Raw genomic sequence first — 21,822 nt, forward strand, 5'->3', positions numbered from 1 at the left:
GGCGAAGTTAATCCAGCCGCCGTCTCCATTTCAATGTTGAGATTAGTATGATTCCGCTACCTTCCCGGCGATGAATTTGTTTTTAATCATCAGAGTAAAAAGCAGCAATGTAAATAAATTTAAAAAAAGAATAATCTATCACTAGAACTTCTATTAGTAAAAGTTCTCTGACGGGGAAACATCTGGTAACAGTGAACTGACTCCATCCGCGAAAAACCGCTGGCCTCGCAACCCACTTTCTTGATCTTCGTCAGAGGTATATTAAACATTATGCGGTTCTTCTCTCACTGGCACGTTTCCTATATTTTCCCTTGAACTGATAATATCTATACAGGGTGTCCAACGAATATGGGCCACAATCCATATCTTGGAAACTATGGCTAGGAAAGAGTTGAAACTTTAACAATATACTAATGTGGAGGTGATCTATTGATTAAAAATATTATAATGAAAATACCACTTCCGGTTATACCGGAAATGAATGTCAACTCGCTTATTTTAAATGGAACACCCTATATATTGTAACAAATTTCGATTCTGTGGAACATTATGACTATTTTTCGTGTATAGTGTTCTATACCTAATTTTTACGGTTTTCAAGATATTTAGAATTTTCCAAAAAACAAATTAGAGTTTCAGCCATGGATGTATTTTCTAATGGTTCGAAAATGGCTAAGAATTTTACAATGAAATTCTCCGCTATTGTACAAAATGCTTTACAGTCTTGGGATCAGTGAGTTAAATCAAGTTTTTTTCATACAGGGTATTCAAAAAGAGAATCCAAAATGATCGTTCAAGAATTGTAAAAAACTCATTTTTTTTAAATAAGAATCCCTTATTTTTTCAACAAATACATATTTAACACCAAAAATAAGTACTACTTTCAATTCAATTGTCTATATCTAAATCTAACCGTTCTCATTTTATAAAAAAACACACTTTTCAATGTTCAATACCTAACAATCTACTTTAAATAACGTCTAGAGTTATAGGCGGCGCTGCTCGTCAGAATTTAAGTATGGCGGCACTCGTAAATTATTCAAACGGTTATCTCAATATGTTTATTATTTATGGTAAATGTTATAAATATTAACCAGAACATGTCATACATTGGGTATTCGATATCCAGAAAAACTGAAGCCATCACGAAAACTCCTCAAACGTATAATAGATCACTTTAAAACGAACGGATCTGTCAAAGCATCTTACAGAAAAAAGAAGCCTACTGTTGACGATTGTTGCGCTATCTAGTAACTCTACACATTATTTAAAAAAATTGTTAAATACTGAACGTTGAGAAGTGTTTTTTTTTATAAAATGAGACGGTTAGATTTAAATATAGACAATTGAATTGAATAGTACTAATTTTTGGTGTTAAATATGTATTCGTTAAAAAAATAGGAAGTTCTTATTTAAAAAAATTGAATTTTTTACAATTCTTGAATGATAATTTTGGACTCTCTTTTTGAATACCCTTTATAAAAAAACTTGATTTAATTCATTGATCCAAAGACTATAAAGCATTTTGTACAATAGTGCAGAATTTCATTGCAAAATACTTAGCCATTTTCGAATCATTTAAAAATACATTCATGACTGAAACTCTAATTTTTTTTGGGAAATTCTAAATATCTGGCAAACCGTAAAAATTAGGTATAGAACACTATACACGAAAAATATTCATAATTTTCCACAGAATCGAAGTGTGTTTTAATATATATGGTATTTCATTTAAAATAAGCGAGTTGACATTCATTTCCGGTATAACCGGAAGTGGTATTTTCATTAAAATATTTTTAATCAATCCAATTCAAAATCACCTCCACTTTAGTGTGGTGCTCAAGTTTAAATTTTTTCCTAGTCATATTTTCCAAGATACGGATAGTGGCCTATATTCGTTGGACACCCTGTATACATACGTCTCTGATACGAAATATTTATGACCCTCACAACTGGCAACTTAATGTTCGGGTCATAATAATGTGCTTTAAAATCATGACGCATATTATAATGTATATGTATGACATATAGATCTTTATACGAGCAAATTATTATAGCTAATTGTATTAGGTTGGATTTCATGTTAAATGCAGTTAAAATTGGCATTGAATTATTAGCTTAATTTGCGGAAATAATAAGAATCAGATAACAACATTGTATTTAAAATTGAGATCTCCTATAATAATTGTAGCAATTTGTATCATTTTCTATTATTTAGCTTGATATAAAGCCTGCAGTTAAATGCCCAATGCAATTAACTTTGTCCTCCTATGACAAAAACTTGTCTCAGATAATGACAGAATAATAATTATAAATTAGGTATCTTCGTGCGGGATAGTATTAATCAACAATTAAAAAAAAGTTTTTTAAAAGCTACGTAACAATAAAGTAAACCTGAAATTGATAGTCAATAGGCCTGTTTATTTTTTTAGTAGAATAACAGAGAAGTAAACATTGAAAAGTCAAACATTTCTGCAAGGAACAAGCTTCATGAGAAGAAAAGTAGATAATCTTTTGAAAGTAATGTAAACAAAATTTACTGGGAGTTCTGTTCACCTATACACTGGATTCTTAAGCGAGGAACAAAATTAAAAAAAAGCTTTCCTGGATCTGAAGCATTAGATTGAAGTTTACCATTTAAATCAATATTCTTAATTTTGCGACATACGTTTCTACTGCTCAACTCACACTTTCGGTACAATAGGAAGTGTGACGTTAATGAAGATATTTTAGATAAGGTCACCGCAATATTCTTACGAAACCACTAAATTTTCGTAAGATTACTATTTATACTTTTCCCAAAATGTCTAATGACGATTCTTATTGGGACACCCTGTTTAGTATATTATTATAAAATAAGATTGGGTAGTTCAGGTTCCATCTAAACCATTGGGAAGAACTTGGTTAAAAACACGACTAGTGACATATGTCATGTCATAATTTGTGTGGTTATGTTTCGCATTTGTGTTATGGTTTTTTATTTTGAATCAATTTTGTTTCTGTATCATGCATATACTTGGTTCTTATTATTTACTTTGTTGTCGCTTGTGAAAATGTAATGGGAATCTTATTTCACCTACTAATAGTAAATTATATTTTATATTAGACCTTATTTTAAAATCATGTTTAAGTCACTAAAGTCAAAATATGATTGAAGTTGAAACAAATGTGCAATAGGAAAACAAGTAAAACAAATACGCTTCTTTTTGAAATTAGAAGACAATTCAACATTATGTCGCTACTCGAGCAAGATCGTAATTTGCCCTTAAATTTACATAAATTGATAAAAGTGCTGTGGACTGCAATAAATGATCCTACAATGCAACAATTCATCTCATGGCATACTGATAACAAAAGTTTTATCATTCATGAAAATAACTTTGAAACGAATTTTATTAGAGAAAAATATTCAAAAAATTGCAGCTGCACAAGCTTTTATCGTCAAATGAATATGTTTGGTTTTCAAAAGCGTTCTGAAGCTGAAGGTCCTTTGGAGTTTTTCATGCAGTTGCCAAATCCATCTGAACCTACAACCCTAAAACACTGGTTTCATCCCTACTTCCAAAAAGGCAGACCTGAGCTATTAGAGAAAGTGATAAAAAAGAAATCCATTCCAAATATCAATGTCAGGAGCAATAATAAAAATATACTGCCCTTACTACCTGTGAAGCGTATCCAATTGCCAAAATTTCTGCAAGCATTGTGGAATGCAATAAATGACCCAAAAATGCATCATTTGATCTCCTGGAATTTAACTGGTGACAGTGTTATAACCAAAAAGATGGGACCCCAATTTCATCAGAAATTTGTTTCTGAAAAAATATCAAGAAAATGTACCTTGGAGAGCTTTTGCCGCCAAATGAATGTATATGGTTTTCAAAAGTGTATGAATATTTCCACTCAATCACCAGATCAATCTGATCCTGACTTGCGTCAGATATACTGGTATAATCCATTTTTCCAAAAAGACAGACCAGATCTAGTTTGGAAAATTCAACGAACTAATGAAATTAAGACATTTCAAGTGAATCAATGTGTTTCAGCTAACATTAAACGCAATATAAAAAGGATTCGTCGCAGGCAGAAGAGTACAAATTTGAAATTATTAACTATGAAAAGGGGAAATGCTGCTGTGTGGACAGAATTGGCTAGGCTTAAATTACAACAAAATAAACAACATCAGATGATCTGTAAAACTGCAAAATTCCTTAATGTCTTATTGGAATCTCCTATTCTACCCAGTCTGTTTGCTGGAAGATCAGTTTCCAAGATATTGTAAGAGTAGTCTTTGGAAATGTACTAACAACCAGTATCTCTTAGGCAACTCCAATGTTGCTAGAATGCATTAAGACTTAAACAATTTATGTTTTCAGTTTTTAAGTGAGGTTTATAGATAATTTATATTATTTAAAAGTAAAGAGGTATTATACCCATAGTCAGTAGGTAAGCTAAGAATTTTTTTATAAAGAAATAAATTAATTGACTGGTAGAACAGCCTTTTTTATTTTTATCAATATTTAATTATTGATACGGTTGAGTAGTGCAGTTTAATATTCTTATTGTATGATTTATTGCTTCAGGAAAAAATTATATACCTATAGACTTTTTTTGGAGGTAAGAATGAGAGAATACCTGCTGTATAATTTTAAACAATATACCCACGATATACATAAACAATTACCAAAGAGTGAAAAGCAAACCATTATCAAGATTACTGTCATTTAAAGAAATTAAACTAATTTGTAATGTTCAGTAGTGTCTGCAAGTTCAATTGAAACAATGAGGATAAGTGAGTGGAAAGGTTCTTTAGCGCCATGGAAATTATCTCTTTAAAGTCACCAGGAAGTTGAAAAAGCGACCATTAAGACTAAACTATCAATTTATCGTTAATTTTAAAAGCAAGTTAATTGTCACAGAAACTTTGCAGTAGAACTTGGATGTCGGTAAGATTCTTGGTTTCTATAGAAACTAGCCTGAAGTTAAAGTTAACTTATAATTTGACTCTTTGCGTCACTAGGAAAATATACTGGAAATGAAAACTGTCAAAGTGCAACGTTTTATAGTATATATAAATTACAAAGTTTATAGTATTATTCATTATCCTCTTCGTAAAGCTAATATATTTGCCCTTTCTCATGTAGTTTTGAATTTTATTGTTATACCTTCCTAATGTAGCTTCACTTTCCGCAAAAAAAAATTATTAACCTGGTAAAAGCTAGCTATCTCTTTACTAAACGGGTTTCAAATTGTTTTGTAAGATTCTAACATGCGTCCACTTATATTTCGAGTTCTGGAGTGTTAAACACTCTATAAATTAATTAAAGCCTTCAGAAAGCTCTTAAATTTCATTTTGATTTTTAATTGAATTAAGAAAATAATTAACGTTCTGTATCACGTTGCCAAATTTCCGCAATTGCTTCCACACTCTCGAGGTGCGAACGCTCTATTCTGACATTTTCAGTATCGATGTTGTCTAACCTAAACAAAACTGCTAAAAAGCATAAATATTGTGTGGCTTGAGGTTTGGCCAGTTTTGCGAGATTATGCGTTCGTTTACTTTTTTGATTCATTATTTTGCCCTAAATTCTTTATTACAGGTATTATAAGAAATGCCCTATTTTAGCAAGTAAAATTTCATCGAAAGTTGACATAAAAATAAATGTGCAATAAAGAAAAAAAACCACTTCTTTTTCCCATAATTGATAGACCAATCGACATAATGTCCGTAATTGAACGGGATGGTAAATTGCCAAATTTACCAAAATTAATAGAAATATTATGGACAGCAATAAACGACCCCAAAATGCAGCATTTTATCTCCTGGAACACTGCAGATAGTAGTTTTATAATCAATAACACCAGAGACTTTGAGGAAAAATTCATTAGGCAAATATATTCAAAGAATTGCAGCTATAGGAGCTTTCATCGTCAAATGTATGTGTATGGTTTTCAAAGACATTACAATCCTGCTATGCAATCTGCACATCCATCTGAGTCTACAACTCAGCAACATTGGTTTAGTCCTTATTTCCAAAGAGACAGGGTTGATCTACTAGGGAAGTTAATAGTGGAAAAGAAAATCAATTGCAGGAAAAAAAAAATAGCACCTTCCTTAAAACAGAAGTATTGTAAATTGCCAAGATTTCTGAAAATAATGTGGACTGCAATAAATGACCCAATGATGCATCATTTGATCTCTTGGAATTCAGCTGGCAACAGTATTATTACAAAAATGATGGGACATAAATTTCACCAGAAGTTTGTTTTGGAAAAGCTGTCAAGGAAATGTACCTTGCAAAGCTTTTACCGTCAAATGAAGGTATATGGTTTTAAAATGATTAGGCATTATTCCATCAAATGTTCCAATCAATCACGGTCCTATAAAGATTACATAAAATGGTATCATCCTTACTTTCAAAAGGACAAATTTCATCTGGTACAGAAAATACAACGCACCACTAAGAGAGATGAAACTATTTATATAAGTCCTCATATTTTTGCCAAAGTTAAACATACTGTAAAAGGGATTAATCATAAACAAAAGAGAGCAAGCTTGAAACTATCTACTATGCAAAAAGGAAATGCTGTTGTGTGGACAGAATTGGCTAGGCTTAAATTAAAACAAAGTAAACAAGATCAGATGATATGTAAAACCTCAAAATTTCTCAATATTTTAATGGAATCTCCTATTTTACCACTTCTACTTAGTGATAAATCAGTTTCTGAGATCTTACCAGGGTCTTCTTTGGAAGAGTTCAGAACCAAAAAGATATTACTGGATTTGACAGATGCTTGGCAATATTAAAGACTAAGAAGGCGAATTTAAGACTTTAAATATGTATAGTTTTAATTGCTAAGATAATGTAATTGTAAGTAGGTCACCTTACTTGCGTATTTACTAACCAAATGCTCTTGGTATAGTCTCAAAAACTTTTTTGTACAGAGAATTAAATTTAGTTGTGAAACGGATTTTTTTATTTTATCAATATTTCCTTATTAATATTAATTCAAAAAAGATTGAAGGGATAGAATCTGTACTCTGAAATATGTGAAATGTGCATCTGAAATTGTGGTTTTTGTTTTATCTCAAGTATAAATTTAAAAAAATCAAAAGTAGAAGGAAAAACGACTGCTGATCGCACTCTTAGCGATGCTGCCACTTACTTAATATGAAATATTATTAATTGAAAATATCCACTTATTATCGGTATAAATATATTAATGTTGATTCAATCACAAGAGTTATTTATAATAAACATTCAAATTTTATTACAAAAGTTGACATACAGCATCATATTCTATGAGATTGTAATATCATATATATATATATATATATATACAGGGTGTCCTCGAATTACGTGGCCAAAATAATACCGCAGATTGTTTGAGTGAAAATAAGTCAATTTAACTAAACTTCCCTCAGTCCAAAAGTTGATAATTATGGAGCTACAGGGTGTTAAAGTTGAAAAAAAAAATCACATTTTCTTTAATATCTTTCGATTTCTTTGAGTTAATTTCACGAAATTTCATATTTGAGGGTGTTTTAGGATACGAAATTCAAATTTATTAACGATTTAGTTGTTTCTTCTAGGGGGCGCCACAAGCGACCATTAGGACACATTTAAATCTCTGTAACTTTTTCGTGCCACGGTGTATATTATTTTGGCATTTAAAAACCTTTTTCCCTACCTTTTATACTTAGAAAAGGTATACTTTATTGACGTCGCTAGAAGCAACGATTTTGGAGAAAAATGCATCTAAGCCTGATGATGCATGCAAATTACCTTAAAATGATTTTCCGTTAAAAAAAATTAAGTTTTTCAAAAATAATTATTAGTAAAGGTATAACAATAAGTTATTTTGACTATTACAACGGCAAAGTCCATAAACTAACAGCATATCCACCATTTCAGAATAAGTGAATTTATTGGCCATACTTATGGATATTTACAGGAACAAGAAGCGAAACTGACAAGAAAAACTGAGGGCTAAATAAAAAAACTGACATTTGAGAAACAAATTCAAGTGTTAAAATGTCAATTAAAAACATAGCCAACTGAGTTATTTACTTAAAAGCGCCAACGCAAATATGCAGCGCATTAGAATTATGCGTTTTTCTCCAAAACCGTTGCTTCTAGCGACGTCAATAAAGTATACCTTTTCTAAGTATAAAAGGTAGGGAACAAGGTTTTTAAATACCAAAATAACGAAAAAGTTACAGAGATTTAAATGTGTCCTAATGGTCGCTTGTGGCGCCCCCTAGAAGAAACAACTAAATCGTTAATAAATTTGAATTTCGTATCCTAAAACACCCTCAAATATGAAATTTCGTGAAATTAACTCAAAGAAATCGAAAGATTCTTCTATTAAAGAAAATGTGATTTTTTTTTTCAACTTTAACACCCTGTAGCTCCATAATTATCAACTTTTGGACTGAGGGAAGTTTAGTTAAATCGACTTATTTTCACTCAAACAATCTGCGGTATTATTTTGGCCACGTAATTCGAGGACACCCTGTATATGTGTGTGTGTGTGTGTGTGTGTGTGTGTGTGTGCATATGAATATATTAAATGCAAAGTTGAAATAAATATGAAACGTGGGCTTTAAAGGGCTACATATTATATTTTAATAAAAGCTTATAGTCCCTCTATTTATTTTATTGATTTTTTTGTTGTATTTGAATAGTTTTTGATGACATTAATATATTACAATATGAGACAAAAAAGACTGGCCACATGTGGCGCACCGTCTGTTAAATCGCCATCAGCTGAATGTCCGGATGAAAATAAATTTATTTTCACCATTTATTTTTAATACCATTATCGTGAAAATAATTATTGAAACAAATTTAATAATACATTTTAATAATGGAAGATGTCTAAGGCATACTTGTATTATAATATTGATCTACTCTTAGGGGAAATTAACACCGTAACAATATATCATTTTGATGAGCCTTTCTAAGCACTGTTCAAAAGTATTGCCTAAGATTTTCAGATAACAATATTTATGGTGATAATTATGTACTCTATAAGGAAATAATAACATGATTAGCTTATTTCAGAGTACTTGCTGTATTTAAATAACTTATTTCCACAAATAAGCCAGTGAAGTTTACAGATGCTGATTAAAGCTGAAACATTAATAAATACAATAATGAGGCGCAAAGATCTTACAGAAATTCTGATTAACTGCATAAATATGTGCCTCTTTTCGATATTTTATGACATAGATTGTTTTTCAAGTATCCTGGATACATTGAATTTTAATTATGCATGTGTGAAAATAAATTATAGATATCACGCACCATTCATAATACAATAGCTAGCACAAAACCTAAATGATCCTATACAGTTGCGGACAAAACATCAGCAACAAATTCATAAACTTTCTTTATGGAAACATTGCAAGCTTATTACTAACCATTCAAACAAGTGAAATACATAATTTCGTAGAGAATTTAAAGCTTTATAAAATATACAATTTTGCATTTGCATAACTTTTATTCATAACGTACCAATCTTATTTAAACAAAACAAGGTAAAAATTCGACCGGACAAAACATCGACCCCAAATCCAAGTCAGATGTTTCATTTTGTTTGTGTCAATATTTTAAAATGTTTTTAGGTTATGTTTAGGTTATTTTGTTGGTACAGTGAGTGACGTTAATCTTTGAACACTTACGTTTGTAGTAAATTTATACAGAAAGAAGAGAAAAGGAATATTTATTATAGATATATTATTTTTTTATTAAAATTAGGAATCTTATTAACATAAATATAACACAAAAACTCGGAATGAATAACTTAAAAACAGTCTTGGTCAACAAGAACTCAAAACATACAAATATAAATGTTACATTAATCTTTGAACACTTCAGAAGTGCTGGAAAATATGCTTCTGGATGCTTAGTAATGGTGTATTTAATACTTGGTGTGACCACCTTTAGCGTCTATGACTGCTTTCAAACTTCGTGGCATAGAAGAAACTAACTTTTCCAAATAACCAAGTGGTGTTTTTTCCCATTCCTTTTTTAAATTCTCTTGCAGTTCTTTCAAGTTTGACACCAGCTTCTCATGGACTTTCTTGTCCAAATATTCCCACAGGTGCTTAATTGGATTAAGGTCTGAGGACTGGGGTGGCGTTTCGATTACTTTTAGGCAGTTGTATAAGAGCCATTCTTCCGTACGGTAAGCTTTATGCTTGGGATCATTATCCTGGTAAAACCGGAAACTGTCCAAATTCCTAATTTTTCTGCACAGGGTCGTAGATTCTTTTTCAGAATATCAATGTAAATTGCAGCATCCATATTCCCTGTAATAAAGTGCGATACACCTACGCCACTCGCTGCAAAACATCCCCAGACTTTGATGTTACCACCATCATGTTTCACTGATGCGGTCAAGTTTTTGCTGTTTAGTGCTGTATTGGGTTTGTACCATATTTTTACTTTCCCATAACTTCCAAACAGCTTAAACTTGGACTCAGCAGTAAAAATCACATCATGCCAAAAAGTTTCAGACTCAAACTGATGTTTTATTGCAAAATTTAGCCGCTTTTCCTTATTCACTGAACTAATGTAGGGTTTCCGTCAAGCAGTACGCGAAAAGTACCCCATCCCTTTTATCGCCCTACGAACAGTTACAGCTGAAATTGTCACTTCTTTCCTCTGTGATAACTCAGTAGCTAATTTAGGTGTATTTATTTTTGGATTTTTTTCTATTTCCCTCTTAATTCACCGTTTATCGACTTCAAACAACTTTCTCAGTTGACCTTTCTGAGGAATTGATTGGATGCGATTTTCCGTTTTGGAGCGACGTATGATTACATAAACGGTGATTTATCTCACATTTAATAATTTCGCTATTTGACAACCCCATAAACTTTTATCGCGGTTCGAAATTACGAGTTTATGTACTGCAAGGGGGGTATGTTGGCCTTTACACAACATTACTGAACTTACATACATATATTAAAACTTTTCTGAATCTCGATGAAAACTATAATGATTCCTAGCTAAATCTTTCTAGTTGTATCAGCAAAAACAGGTTATAACACGTAGGTTCCCATGGCTCACGTGCAAACTCTAACATTATCGGCGTGTTCATAGATCAATGCGATGCATCATTGTGCTGCAATTTCACATATTCTTCAATAAATTCAAATCCAAAAAATCGATTTTGCTCAAATTTTGTGGATTCAGACTTTGATATTGTCTTTCTAATTTAAGAACTAAAATGACACAATATATCAAATAATTATCGGGATACAGGCCTTTGAAAGATATACTTTGTGTTGTTCTAAGTGTGTAAAGCAAATTATGGCTCCCCCGCAAGTTGACTATCGTGTACAGAGTTTAATTGTGCGTCTGCGAGATGAGAAAGGATTGACGATGGAAGCTATCGGAAATCGTATTAAAATGCTCCGTAACATTTCACGAATTTATTGCCGTGTAAAACACCCGAAGGAAGTAAACAAAAGAGAAAGACCTCGAAAAACCGATGATAGTTGTACGCTTATTATCATTATTTCTTGCATCAGGATTACTACAATTAGGTTTTGGTGAAAGAAGCTAAAAGATTTTCATTTCAGAACCGATGGAAAGATTGTGCTCACGTCCAAGAACAATCCGCGTCTTTCGGCATCTGCTATTCGAAGTGAAGTTGGAGTAGCGCACGTTTCTTCCCGCACAATTTAACGCCGTTTGTGCGAAAGCGGCCTTTATGGAAGGCAACCGGCGAAAAAGCCATGGATATCAAAAAAAAAAATTGCGGCAAAGCTTAAATTTGCGCATGAGCATATTGAGTGGACGGTGGCGGACTGGAAAAAAGTCCTTTGGTCTAATGAATCCAAATTTAATCTTTGCAACAACGATGGACGTTCGTTGACCAAAAAATGAAAGGTATAACTCAAAGTACACCACACCTACAGTGAAGTTTGGCAGTGGCAATATTATGGTGTAGAGTTGTTTTTCATGGTACAGTGTTGGTCCTTTGCATCGAATAATCGAAACGATAAACCAAATTCAGTATTGTGAAATTTTGGAAGGGGCAATGTTTACTCATGCAACGCATAATATGCCAAATGAATGGCTATTTATCCACGACAACGACCCCAAACATACAGCTAAAGTAGTGAAAACGTGGATTGGCAATAACGGTATTTCGTGCCTTCGCTGGCCAGCGCAATCCCCGGACCTGAACTCTATTGAGCACCTCTAGGAAGCGGTTAAAAAGGAATTGCGCGGGCAAAAATTTGGCAATCGAGATGATCTGTTTAATGCCGTAAATAATATCTGGGGTACGTTACTTAATGAATTGATTCATCGTCTAATTGAATTAATGCCTCGCAGATACTAAGCAGTAATAAAAGCTCGTGGTTTTGCCACGAAATATTAAAGAATAATTTTGAGGCCGATGTTTTGCCCGGTTGAATTTTTACCTTGTTTTGTTATGGTAAGACTATTAATTATGAGGAAGAGATTTGTCCATCTGCATATAATTAAAATTCTTAAATCACTAATCAATGATTGTATGTCCACTAAAAATATAGGTATGGATATTAGAATATCTTTGTTATGTGAGTGATATTTCTTCAGAGTGTGTGTAGTCTCATAGATAATCGGTTAGGAAGTATTGTAAATAAGGATGGAATAAATATATCTGTGGATAATTTTCATTAAAATAATGTTTTCATATAAAATGGCTTCTTACAGCATGAAATCATTTTGTTATAGTGGTCATTTACCTACTTCCATTCTTGACGATTGTATTGTTTAAAGATACATAAAATTATATCTGTAAAATTTCTACTATTTTTTGTAGCCATATTCCTATTACATTTTCCTTTAAATATAAATACAATAAACAATAAAATTAAAAACAAAATCTATAAAATAACTACATAAGACTTGATTTTCCAGATTTTTTTTGTGAACATGACCTCAGAGACAAAAAAAAATCTTGTTAGTAAGACAGTACTGGAGCTCATATGATCATCCTGTGTAGGGTTTTATTAAGTAAAAGCTCCTGTGTTTGAAGATATTTTCAAGTCCATTCCCAAAGTTTATGCTCGCACTTTTTCTTTTGCCCTCTTCTGTCTTGAATATTTCTTTCTTTATACAATGTTTCCTTGTTGGTTGCTGGTTTACAATAATGAGTTTGATCATATCCTGATGCTTTTCTTACTTTTAGGTGGTGTATATATTTTTTTTCATCAGGTGTTGCATACCTGTCGATTTCTGGATTCTCCATGTTTTTTTATGTATCAAACTTGTTTGTCAACTTCTTCCTCCCAGACTCCTGGGCCATCCTCAATTTCATTTTTACAAAAGTGCTTTTCTATGCTGTCATCAAAGGCTTCTGCTTTATTTTTGGAAGTATACATGTTTCCTCATTCTCCATGGATCGGAAGAATTGGTTTTTTGTTTTCTTTGCCTTGAGCATTATCCACATGTTCCTCTCCTGTGGATCAAGGCATTCCACTTACTCCTTCTACTGTTCTTCTCTGGCTTCTCGGAGGGCCGCCTTGACCCTCCTATTTAGCCTATTTAGAGCATTTTTGTCAGCTGGAGCATTTGTTCTAGATGCCTTTTTTTTGGCTTGTCTCCTTTGTCGAATTAAGAGTTTGGTTTCGTCTGGAATTTTCTCTATGTAGTTCTTTATCCTTGGATTCTCACTTACATCTCCCTCCAGTATTGAAATGGCCTCCTCAATTTCAACTACATTTTCTCTTTTGTTTATGACTGATAGGTCTCTTTGTGATGTTGTGAATTGATTCCAATTTGTCCTAAATTCAGTATTGTCTTCTGCCGGTGATTCGTTTCCTAGTGAAACCCGAATTCGATCGTGATTTGAGGATCCTTCGTGTAGGGTCTCCATCTTTACTTCCATACCAAGATCCCTAACCGGTATGATATGCAAGAAGTCGTTCGTCCCCACGCTTGCCAGGTGTGTAGACTCTTTTGTTGTTATTACTTGCACGTCTCCACTTTCTAGGAATAATTTCAGCTGTTTACCGTTTCGATTTCTGACTACTGTGCCAATCTATGTACTTCGCACTGAATTTCCCAACGTTTACTTGAATTCACAGATGAATGCATAAGAACTCTATATAGGTTATGTTTTTCCTTTAGACACGCCAAATGCCATTCTATGACGTCACGTGGACGAAATCAATGAGAATTAAAAATTAATAATCATTTCTATTCTATTTAATTTGAATTTGAGTGAGAAACTGCAAATAATAAATACCTTAAAATGAGCGATCAAGATGAGAAAATTCAGCAGTTCACTGCAATTACTGGTTCAAATTCCGATCGAGCAAAATTCTTCCTGGAATCTGCTGCTTGGGACGTAGAGGTTAGTTGCGTTTGATATACGAAAAGTTTTCCGTTTTTCCGGAATTTTCCAATACACCTACTTTTGAAGAACCACTGTATCCAGCATTGTAGGTTTACTAACTAAACTTTTTATTGTATCCTCAAGCTACTCGTTGAATAATGAACAGCAAATAGTTCTGATTCACTTTACATTTATATTTTCTGATCCCCCTTTTAACTTCTGGTTAGAATAAACTCATTCAGCAATAAAGTTTCAGTCTCTGAAGAAGGTGGTGGGGTAATACAACAACTGTCATCTATTTATGAATGATCATTCCACTGAGTATTGTATATTTAGCTATGAGACTTCTATTTTCTCCTTAAATAGGTGGTAGAAAAGATTACAGCAAATAGCAGCCCTAATTCACTGTGTATCAATGCTTTTTTAACATTCTGATAACTCTCCTCTCAAACCAAATTCATTTAACAGGGAAGCGACAATTTTTTAGGAAAGCATTGTCATAATATAAGGCCCATAATGTGATATGAATAATATTTACCAACATTAACCAATGCCTCAACAGTCGCTACCTCAAATTACATGAATATTGAATACATAAACTACACTTTATAGCAGTTTTTACATTACCACAGTGCTTTTTTATGATGTCCTAAATGAAAGCCATTATTACTCTGACAATCTATTATTATATTTACAATGAAATTATTGAAATATCAATTAAATGTGAACAAAAACATTTTTTGTTAAAACTATGATAACCTCCTTTCAGCAAACATTCTGACTCGGATCTTTTTTTTTTACATTGATATGCACAAGCAACATAATAAATATCTTTATTGTTCATAAGAGTCCGTTACCAGAGTAATTCTCAAAGTTGTATGGGAATAAGTTCAAATTCTTGTTAATAAATATGACCAATACTAAAAACTAGAGAGACCTACAAGAATCTTCAAAGTCTCAAATAATTCCCCAATCCTTCAAGTTAATCCCTGAAGACATTTTTAGTAGTGCTTAAAAAAGATATTTCTGGGAGTAAACACCATTGATACATAAACAAATAGTTCTAAAAAATATGCAATTTCTAATAATGGGCTACACAGAAGGCAAATAAAATATTACTATTCTAGGCATGTTAAGTTTCTAGAAATGCACAGTTGCTATTGAATTTTGGTATTGTGTATTAACAGTGAGTTTTGTACTCCAAGTGGGAATCTAGGTGCACAACCTAAAGTTGAAAGAATATATGTATGTCTATCCCCAAAATAAATTTCTTATGAGTTTTACTCTGAATAAATAACACGGCGCATCTCATCTGTCTCTATAGTACATCCTATTATTATTGGAACTTTGCAAGCCAAATGTGATACTCATATGTTATATAAAGCATAGATTGCTTATTTTCTTTCTTATATACATATATGATCAGTATATGTATATAAGTAGCAAACAAATATCTCCCTATATATAATTTTTTATTTTTTTAATTAGCAGGTCATAACATATGATGTTAAAGGATTTTGACAAGGCACAGTGCATTCCCACAAACTTAACATATTAGTCAAAAGCCTGGAAATACATTGACCCATATGAAGAGTGGATAGCTTGATTAATTTTTGAAACCTGGTACCTAAGTTGAATAAAAGGAGGATGCACTTTACAAAATTCAAGATTGTTATATAATTTAAAAAATGCTGACAGTAGAGACATAAGTCTACAGTTGCCTGATGTGGGTGATTGATCCTTCTTGAAAACAGGAACAATCTTAACAATTTTAAAATTATCTGAAAATAATCCAGTAATAAAAACTCATTTATTATACCTTCTAGTGGTCATCATACTTAAGAATTTTTACAATTATTTCATCTAAATTAGATGAGAACTTGTTAAGCAATTGTAATATCAGCCTAATGAAAAATATTGAGATATATCCTTAATAGTTTGTAGCCATGCATCTGATACTCTTTAAATGTAATAATATATTGTCGTTTACAAAATGATTTTTTGTATCAACAAGTATTGTCTTATACAGATCTCTTAGAACTTTTCAAAATTACTCATAATACACTGACAAAAGGTGGTTATATATTACATATGATGGTACTATCATGAAAATGGAAAAATTTTGTCTATTTGAATCGAAGAACAAGGCGTGATCCTAATTTGTGCTTCAAAATAAATTGTAAGCCTATGCGAGTTCTATAGTTAGACAATCATTATAACAGAGTAATTATTTACGTGAACACCAATACTAAATTGTTTACAGACTGTCATCAGTCTATCTAAAGAACAAATGGAATGTAAAAGAACGTTCATCAAATCCATAAATACGTTAAATTCTCCAGAGGGGGACCAATACTTGCATATTAAAACACAATCAGTATTACAAAATCTAAAAATTTTCTGGTAGGTCTGAAAATACAGAATTGAATGGCTGTAGTAACATAAACTCTTTCTTAACAGATTGCAATGTCGAGATATTATGAGAACGATGGCGATGACGACGTTGAAGTCATCGAAGATTCTTCAGTACAACCACCAGAAACACCAAGTCCAGTGGTAACTCCTGTTAAACCAAAACCCAAGAAATCTTCAAACTTTGCCACTATCGATACTTTGACGACTTCAAGTGATGAAGAAGAAGAAGGCCAGGCCTATTATGCTGGTGGGTCCGAGCATAGCGGTCAGCAAGTTCTAGGGCCACCCAAAAAAAGGGATATTGTTGCTGATATGTTTAAGTCGGTCCAACAGTAAGTATTTATTAATAAATTGTTCTTCAGTCATCAAAGTTTACTAAATATTAACAATTATTTTATTTAGACATGGTGTAGAAGTATTAGAACCTGGCTGCAGTACTTCTGGTTTAAGTAGTCATTTTAAGGGTACAGGGTATAAGTTGGGGCAAGATGATGGTACCTCTGAGGTGGTTCCTGGGGTACGAGAACCGTCACCTCCTCAAGAAGTTACCTTAAGGTTAGTGGAGATATACATTGAAGAATCTGTATGTGACATAAGGAGGTTTGGCACGGGGATTTAGGAATTGGCATTAGGCACAAATTTAGTGAAATAGGGAATATATACTATATCTACAATCTATGTAGATGAGTTATGTAGTGAAAATATCAAAAATTATTTGGAATTATTTTGAATATTAATGTTCACCATTCCATTCACAGTACATTTTGCAACTTTTTTGGCTTTAATAAAAATTGAACCAATTGCAATTTTCAAATTGCTTTATTAAACATATTAATCTGAGGTAGTCTGTATTCTCCTTAAATGGATAGATAGTTTGATTGAAAATTTTCTTTGGTTTTTACAGATTATGGCAAAATGGATTTAGTATAAATGATGGAGAATTACGAGAGTATACTGATCCGAGAAATAGTGAATTTTTATCCAGCATTAGAAGGGGTGAAATCCCTAACGAATTGAGAAGAGGAACAACTGAAGTAATTTTTTAAGTTTTTGTCAAATAGTTATATATTTCATTGATTTCGTTTTTGGTATTTAGATTCACCTAGCAATGGAGGATCATCGTGGAGATCAGTACAAACCACCAAAGGCAAAAGCTAAACCCTTTCAAGGACATGGTTACACTTTGGGGAGTCCAGCACCTGTTGTTGTTGGTGAGATTATTAATTAATTATTTCTACTATTTTTTATTAGAAAGCTGATTTTTAAATAAAACTATTAAAAAGAGTTTTACAAAATTATTTTAAATAGTGCTGAGGAAGTTAGGTTATAATTATTTTTCATTTCTTCTTAATGCTTGGTACGTGATTGTGTGACCTCCGAATTACAATTTTCTTTCAAGTATGTAACAAAGAGTTACCTTGAAACTAAATTGAATATTACTTTATTGTTTATTTCCATTTTTATTTTCTTTTTTACTTAAATTAATGTGCACATCCATCCCCTTTTGTGCTAAAACAGGGACCCAATTCCGAGCTATTATAGGTGCAAATTCTTTGAACGTGAAGACATCTGAAAGTATAAATTTTATTTTAGTAAACTAAGAAATATATGGGTTAAGGTTCATTTTCGATTTATGTATGTACACTACTCAAAACAATTAGGGGATATTATGTTATTTATAAATCAATTTTTTAAATTCAATTTTATTCACTTATTTCCTTTAGGATAATAATAATTTTACAGGACTAGACAAAAAAATAATGCATACGGTAGGTCTTTGTCGATTTTAAAGGTTTTAACTTGAATTTCACAAAGAGTATAAAAGTGCATTTAAGAGCTACGTAGGTATAAATCAAATTTTTGTACTCAGGAATAAGTGGTGGGCAATTTTTTTATTTTTTTATTCCTTCAATGAACGAGTAACATGATTTGATGAAAATTGAGGCATGGCGAGCCATAGGGCAACTTGAAGCTGTGCAAATGCAGGCACATGTTGCCCAAGTGTTTAATGTCAGCCAGAGTGTAACTTCAAGATTGTGGAATCGATTTCGTGAAACAGGAAATATTAAAAGACCGGGAAAAGGTCGACCATCAACAGGCAATCACAGGAAAGACCGATTTCCCTAATTGTTCGCGCGAAGAAACCGCAATGTTAATGCAACACTTCTAAGAAGTGAGTTTGTCCGTGGTACCGGAAGGCTTGTGTCCACTCAAATTATAAAAAATATATTCCACAATGTCGGATTGTATGCTTGAAAACCAATGGTGTGTATTTCACTGACTGTAGAACACAAAACAGCAAAAAGAGCATGGGCTGAACTTTATCGAAATCGGACCCGTAATGACTGGGGTCGGCTACTCTTCAGTGACGAGTCTAGGTTTACTTTAGAACCGGATAATCAACGTATTCTGATTTGGCGTGAATCCAGAACACGAAATAATCATGAATTTATCATAGAAAGATCTTACTTTGAAGGTGGCGATATCATGGTATGCGCTGATATTAGTCTTGGCGGGCATACAGATCTTTATTTCATTGACAATGATCCGTTAAACGTCAACATGTATCTTAATGAAATTTTTCAACTTATTATAATGCCGCATGCTGGAGCAATAGGTAATCAATTCATATCTATGGACGACAATGTTCGTCCACATTGCGCTATCGTGAACAACTGGTTGGATGAAATTAATATTGAGAGAATAGTATAGCCTGCTAATTGTCTAGGTGGAAATCGAATTGAGCTTTCTTGGAGTTCTTTGGGAAGACGTGTTGCAATCAGAAATTTACCAACTCGAACTATTTCAGGTCTTGAAAATGCCCTAATTGAAGAATGGAATGGAATTCCCCAAGACGTCTTTGATAACTTGATTGCCAAGTCTTTTTAGCAGCAAGAAGGGGTCATACTCATTATAAAAAATTCATTTTTGTACCAAATTAATAAATCACAAATTCAAATTACATTGGATAACCATCGTGTCTTAATGTAAAAATTTGCACAATTTTAAACAGAACTATCACAACTGGTCAAATTAAGTTTGAACAATAAGAAGTGCTTTATTTTATCAATAAAAAGCTTGAAACTACAAATATAATTTGTTTTGATACATTTCATGTGGCACAAAAAATTTAAGGTAATATTTTGAAATATCCTGTAATTGTTTTGCCAGTGCATTTCTTAAAGCTTTGAGAAACGATAATCCAGTTTGCTACCATTACATTCCTTTATTGTCAAAGAATCTGTGTTTAGTTTTCTTGTATAATGATCTATTATTATGAAACGCCGTGTATTGTTTATTGTTTTTGTTTACTCTGGTGTCCTGGTTAACTATCAATTTGTATCAATTTAATTTACATTATAAAATAATACAATTGCAACAATAACAAAGTGGCATAAGACGTTTTAGATCTCGCCTACATCTTACTATTCATATTAGTGACTTAGATTTTACACGCGTTAAAGCATGTCTTGGTTGCAGGTGCACAGAGCTCAGAAGATAAATCCGCCAATGAAGCCCGCGCCAAAGAACTCTTGAACCTAAATTCATCTGAGCCAACTACTAGGTAAGTAACTTTAAATTTTATGTCCAAAATATGCCTGCTTGAATTGGCAATAATCATAATTTTACAGTTTACAAATTCGATTGGTGGACGGATCGAGACTAATAGGCCAATTCAATCAGGGACACACAGTAGCTCAAGTTCGACAATACATTACTAATGCCAGGCCTCAGTACGAAACACAGCCTTTCCACCTCTTGTCAACTTATCCTTCCAAAGTTCTGGACGATTCGCTAACGTTGAAAGACGCCGGTCTCCTAAATTCTTCTATTATGCAAAAACTTTCGTAGACAATAATAACTTTTTGGATTGTATGTTATTGGAAATTTATTGTTTAGGAAACGGTAAAGGAAAAAGAATATTGAAAACATGTGTTTATTCTGCACCTTTCATTAGTGTTGAAGTCTTACTTGTCGCTTCATCCAAGCGATAAATCGAATTTTGATAATTTATCTAAGGCTATTTAATGCTTATCTTTAGGGATTAAAAGTATCTAATTGTGTACTTGATAATTATCCAATATAACTGAGAGGATGTGCACAACTAAATTTTTGTTGGCTATTTATTATAAACATATAAAAACAATTTTGCATTATTTCCTTTTTTGTTATGTATTTAACAGAGAAAACCATCTAAAATGTATGCTAGAGTGAAAAGTAATACCAATAGGTGAGCTCGTACGTCACGGTGTGATAAATTTCCTGAGTTTTAGTGTATCAGGATTACAGGGTGTCTGCGATTCCAATGTTAACATGGAATGTCTAATGGTTTCCAAATCATTAGAGAAGTGCCTACAATGTTGTGTTGGTTAAATAAATGAAATGTGTGCGTTTATGAGAGGAGTACTTTGATTTGTTAAAAGTAAAAAATCTTAATACGGCAAAGGACATCTTGGGGAGGGGAGAAAAATGTTTCTTTCTCCTTTTTATCTATTTATTTTGGCTTAAGTTACAAGGCTTATATAAATACATATAAAGATCACTTGGGTTTTGTAACATGTGTTATCAAGTTATGGGGTACATAACAACGTAACTCTCAATATTAAATTCATATCCGAAAATTCACCATTTTCGAACTACAACAGTTATCTATTTAAATGAAAAATATGCCACAATTTTATGGTAAATAACTTTTAAATTAAAAAAAAACTTCAAGAATCGCGACACCTTTTTAGAGAAAGCTTCTTTATTGATGATTTTTGTGTTGTTGAAAGAATTATGTTGGAGACATATTTTTTTGTTTTTTTTTTAGTCTACTTCAATGTCTTAAATAATAAAGGAGTGGTGGGCTACAGGATAAATTTAGTGTATTTTATATTATGCCTTTCTATAAGTAAAAAGTAAAAATTCTTGTAGAATAGAGCTCAGTAAATGTATCTCTGACCTACTCAATAAAATCTAATATTTATCATAACGATACCCTCTCCCAAAAACTACAAAATCAGAACTATAAAGGACTTAAATTGGTACAATCCATTTTCTTTCACTTTTTTTACAAATTTC

General features: G+C 32.3%; 2 protein-coding genes across 2 annotated transcripts in view; both read left to right on the forward strand.

Moving 5' to 3' along the window:
• Window positions 1-20,905, forward strand: part of p47 (NSFL1 cofactor p47) — a 42,145-nt gene extending 21,240 nt beyond the window's left edge. Inside the window, exons 2-8 of the mRNA XM_066296188.1 lie at window positions 14,183-14,361; window positions 16,804-17,090; window positions 17,161-17,313; window positions 17,663-17,792; window positions 17,855-17,969; window positions 20,239-20,323; window positions 20,391-20,905. Coding sequence (XP_066152285.1) covers window positions 14,260-14,361; window positions 16,804-17,090; window positions 17,161-17,313; window positions 17,663-17,792; window positions 17,855-17,969; window positions 20,239-20,323; window positions 20,391-20,610 — 1,092 coding nt within the window. The 5' untranslated portion in view covers window positions 14,183-14,259 and the 3' untranslated portion in view covers window positions 20,611-20,905. The remainder of the gene's footprint in view (window positions 1-14,182; window positions 14,362-16,803; window positions 17,091-17,160; window positions 17,314-17,662; window positions 17,793-17,854; window positions 17,970-20,238; window positions 20,324-20,390) is intronic.
• On the forward strand, window positions 5,478-6,965 carry LOC136346716 (heat shock factor protein-like). The gene is made up of 2 exons (XM_066296082.1): window positions 5,478-5,547; window positions 5,598-6,965. Exon 2 carries the CDS (start codon window positions 5,660-5,662, stop codon window positions 6,803-6,805), a length of 1,146 nt encoding a protein of 381 aa, XP_066152179.1. The 5' UTR covers window positions 5,478-5,547; window positions 5,598-5,659; the 3' UTR covers window positions 6,806-6,965.
• Window positions 20,906-21,822: the final 917 nt, after the last annotated feature.

Source organism: Euwallacea fornicatus, chromosome 24 (genome assembly GCF_040115645.1).
Source record: "Euwallacea fornicatus isolate EFF26 chromosome 24, ASM4011564v1, whole genome shotgun sequence".
NCBI lineage: Eukaryota > Metazoa > Arthropoda > Insecta > Coleoptera > Curculionidae > Euwallacea > Euwallacea fornicatus.

Bases quoted from the DNA above. Each gene is read 5' to 3' on its own strand.
- LOC136346716 (XM_066296082.1), top strand. From the start codon at position 5,660: ATGTGCAATAAAGAAAAAAAACCACTTCTTTTTCCCATAATTGATAGA.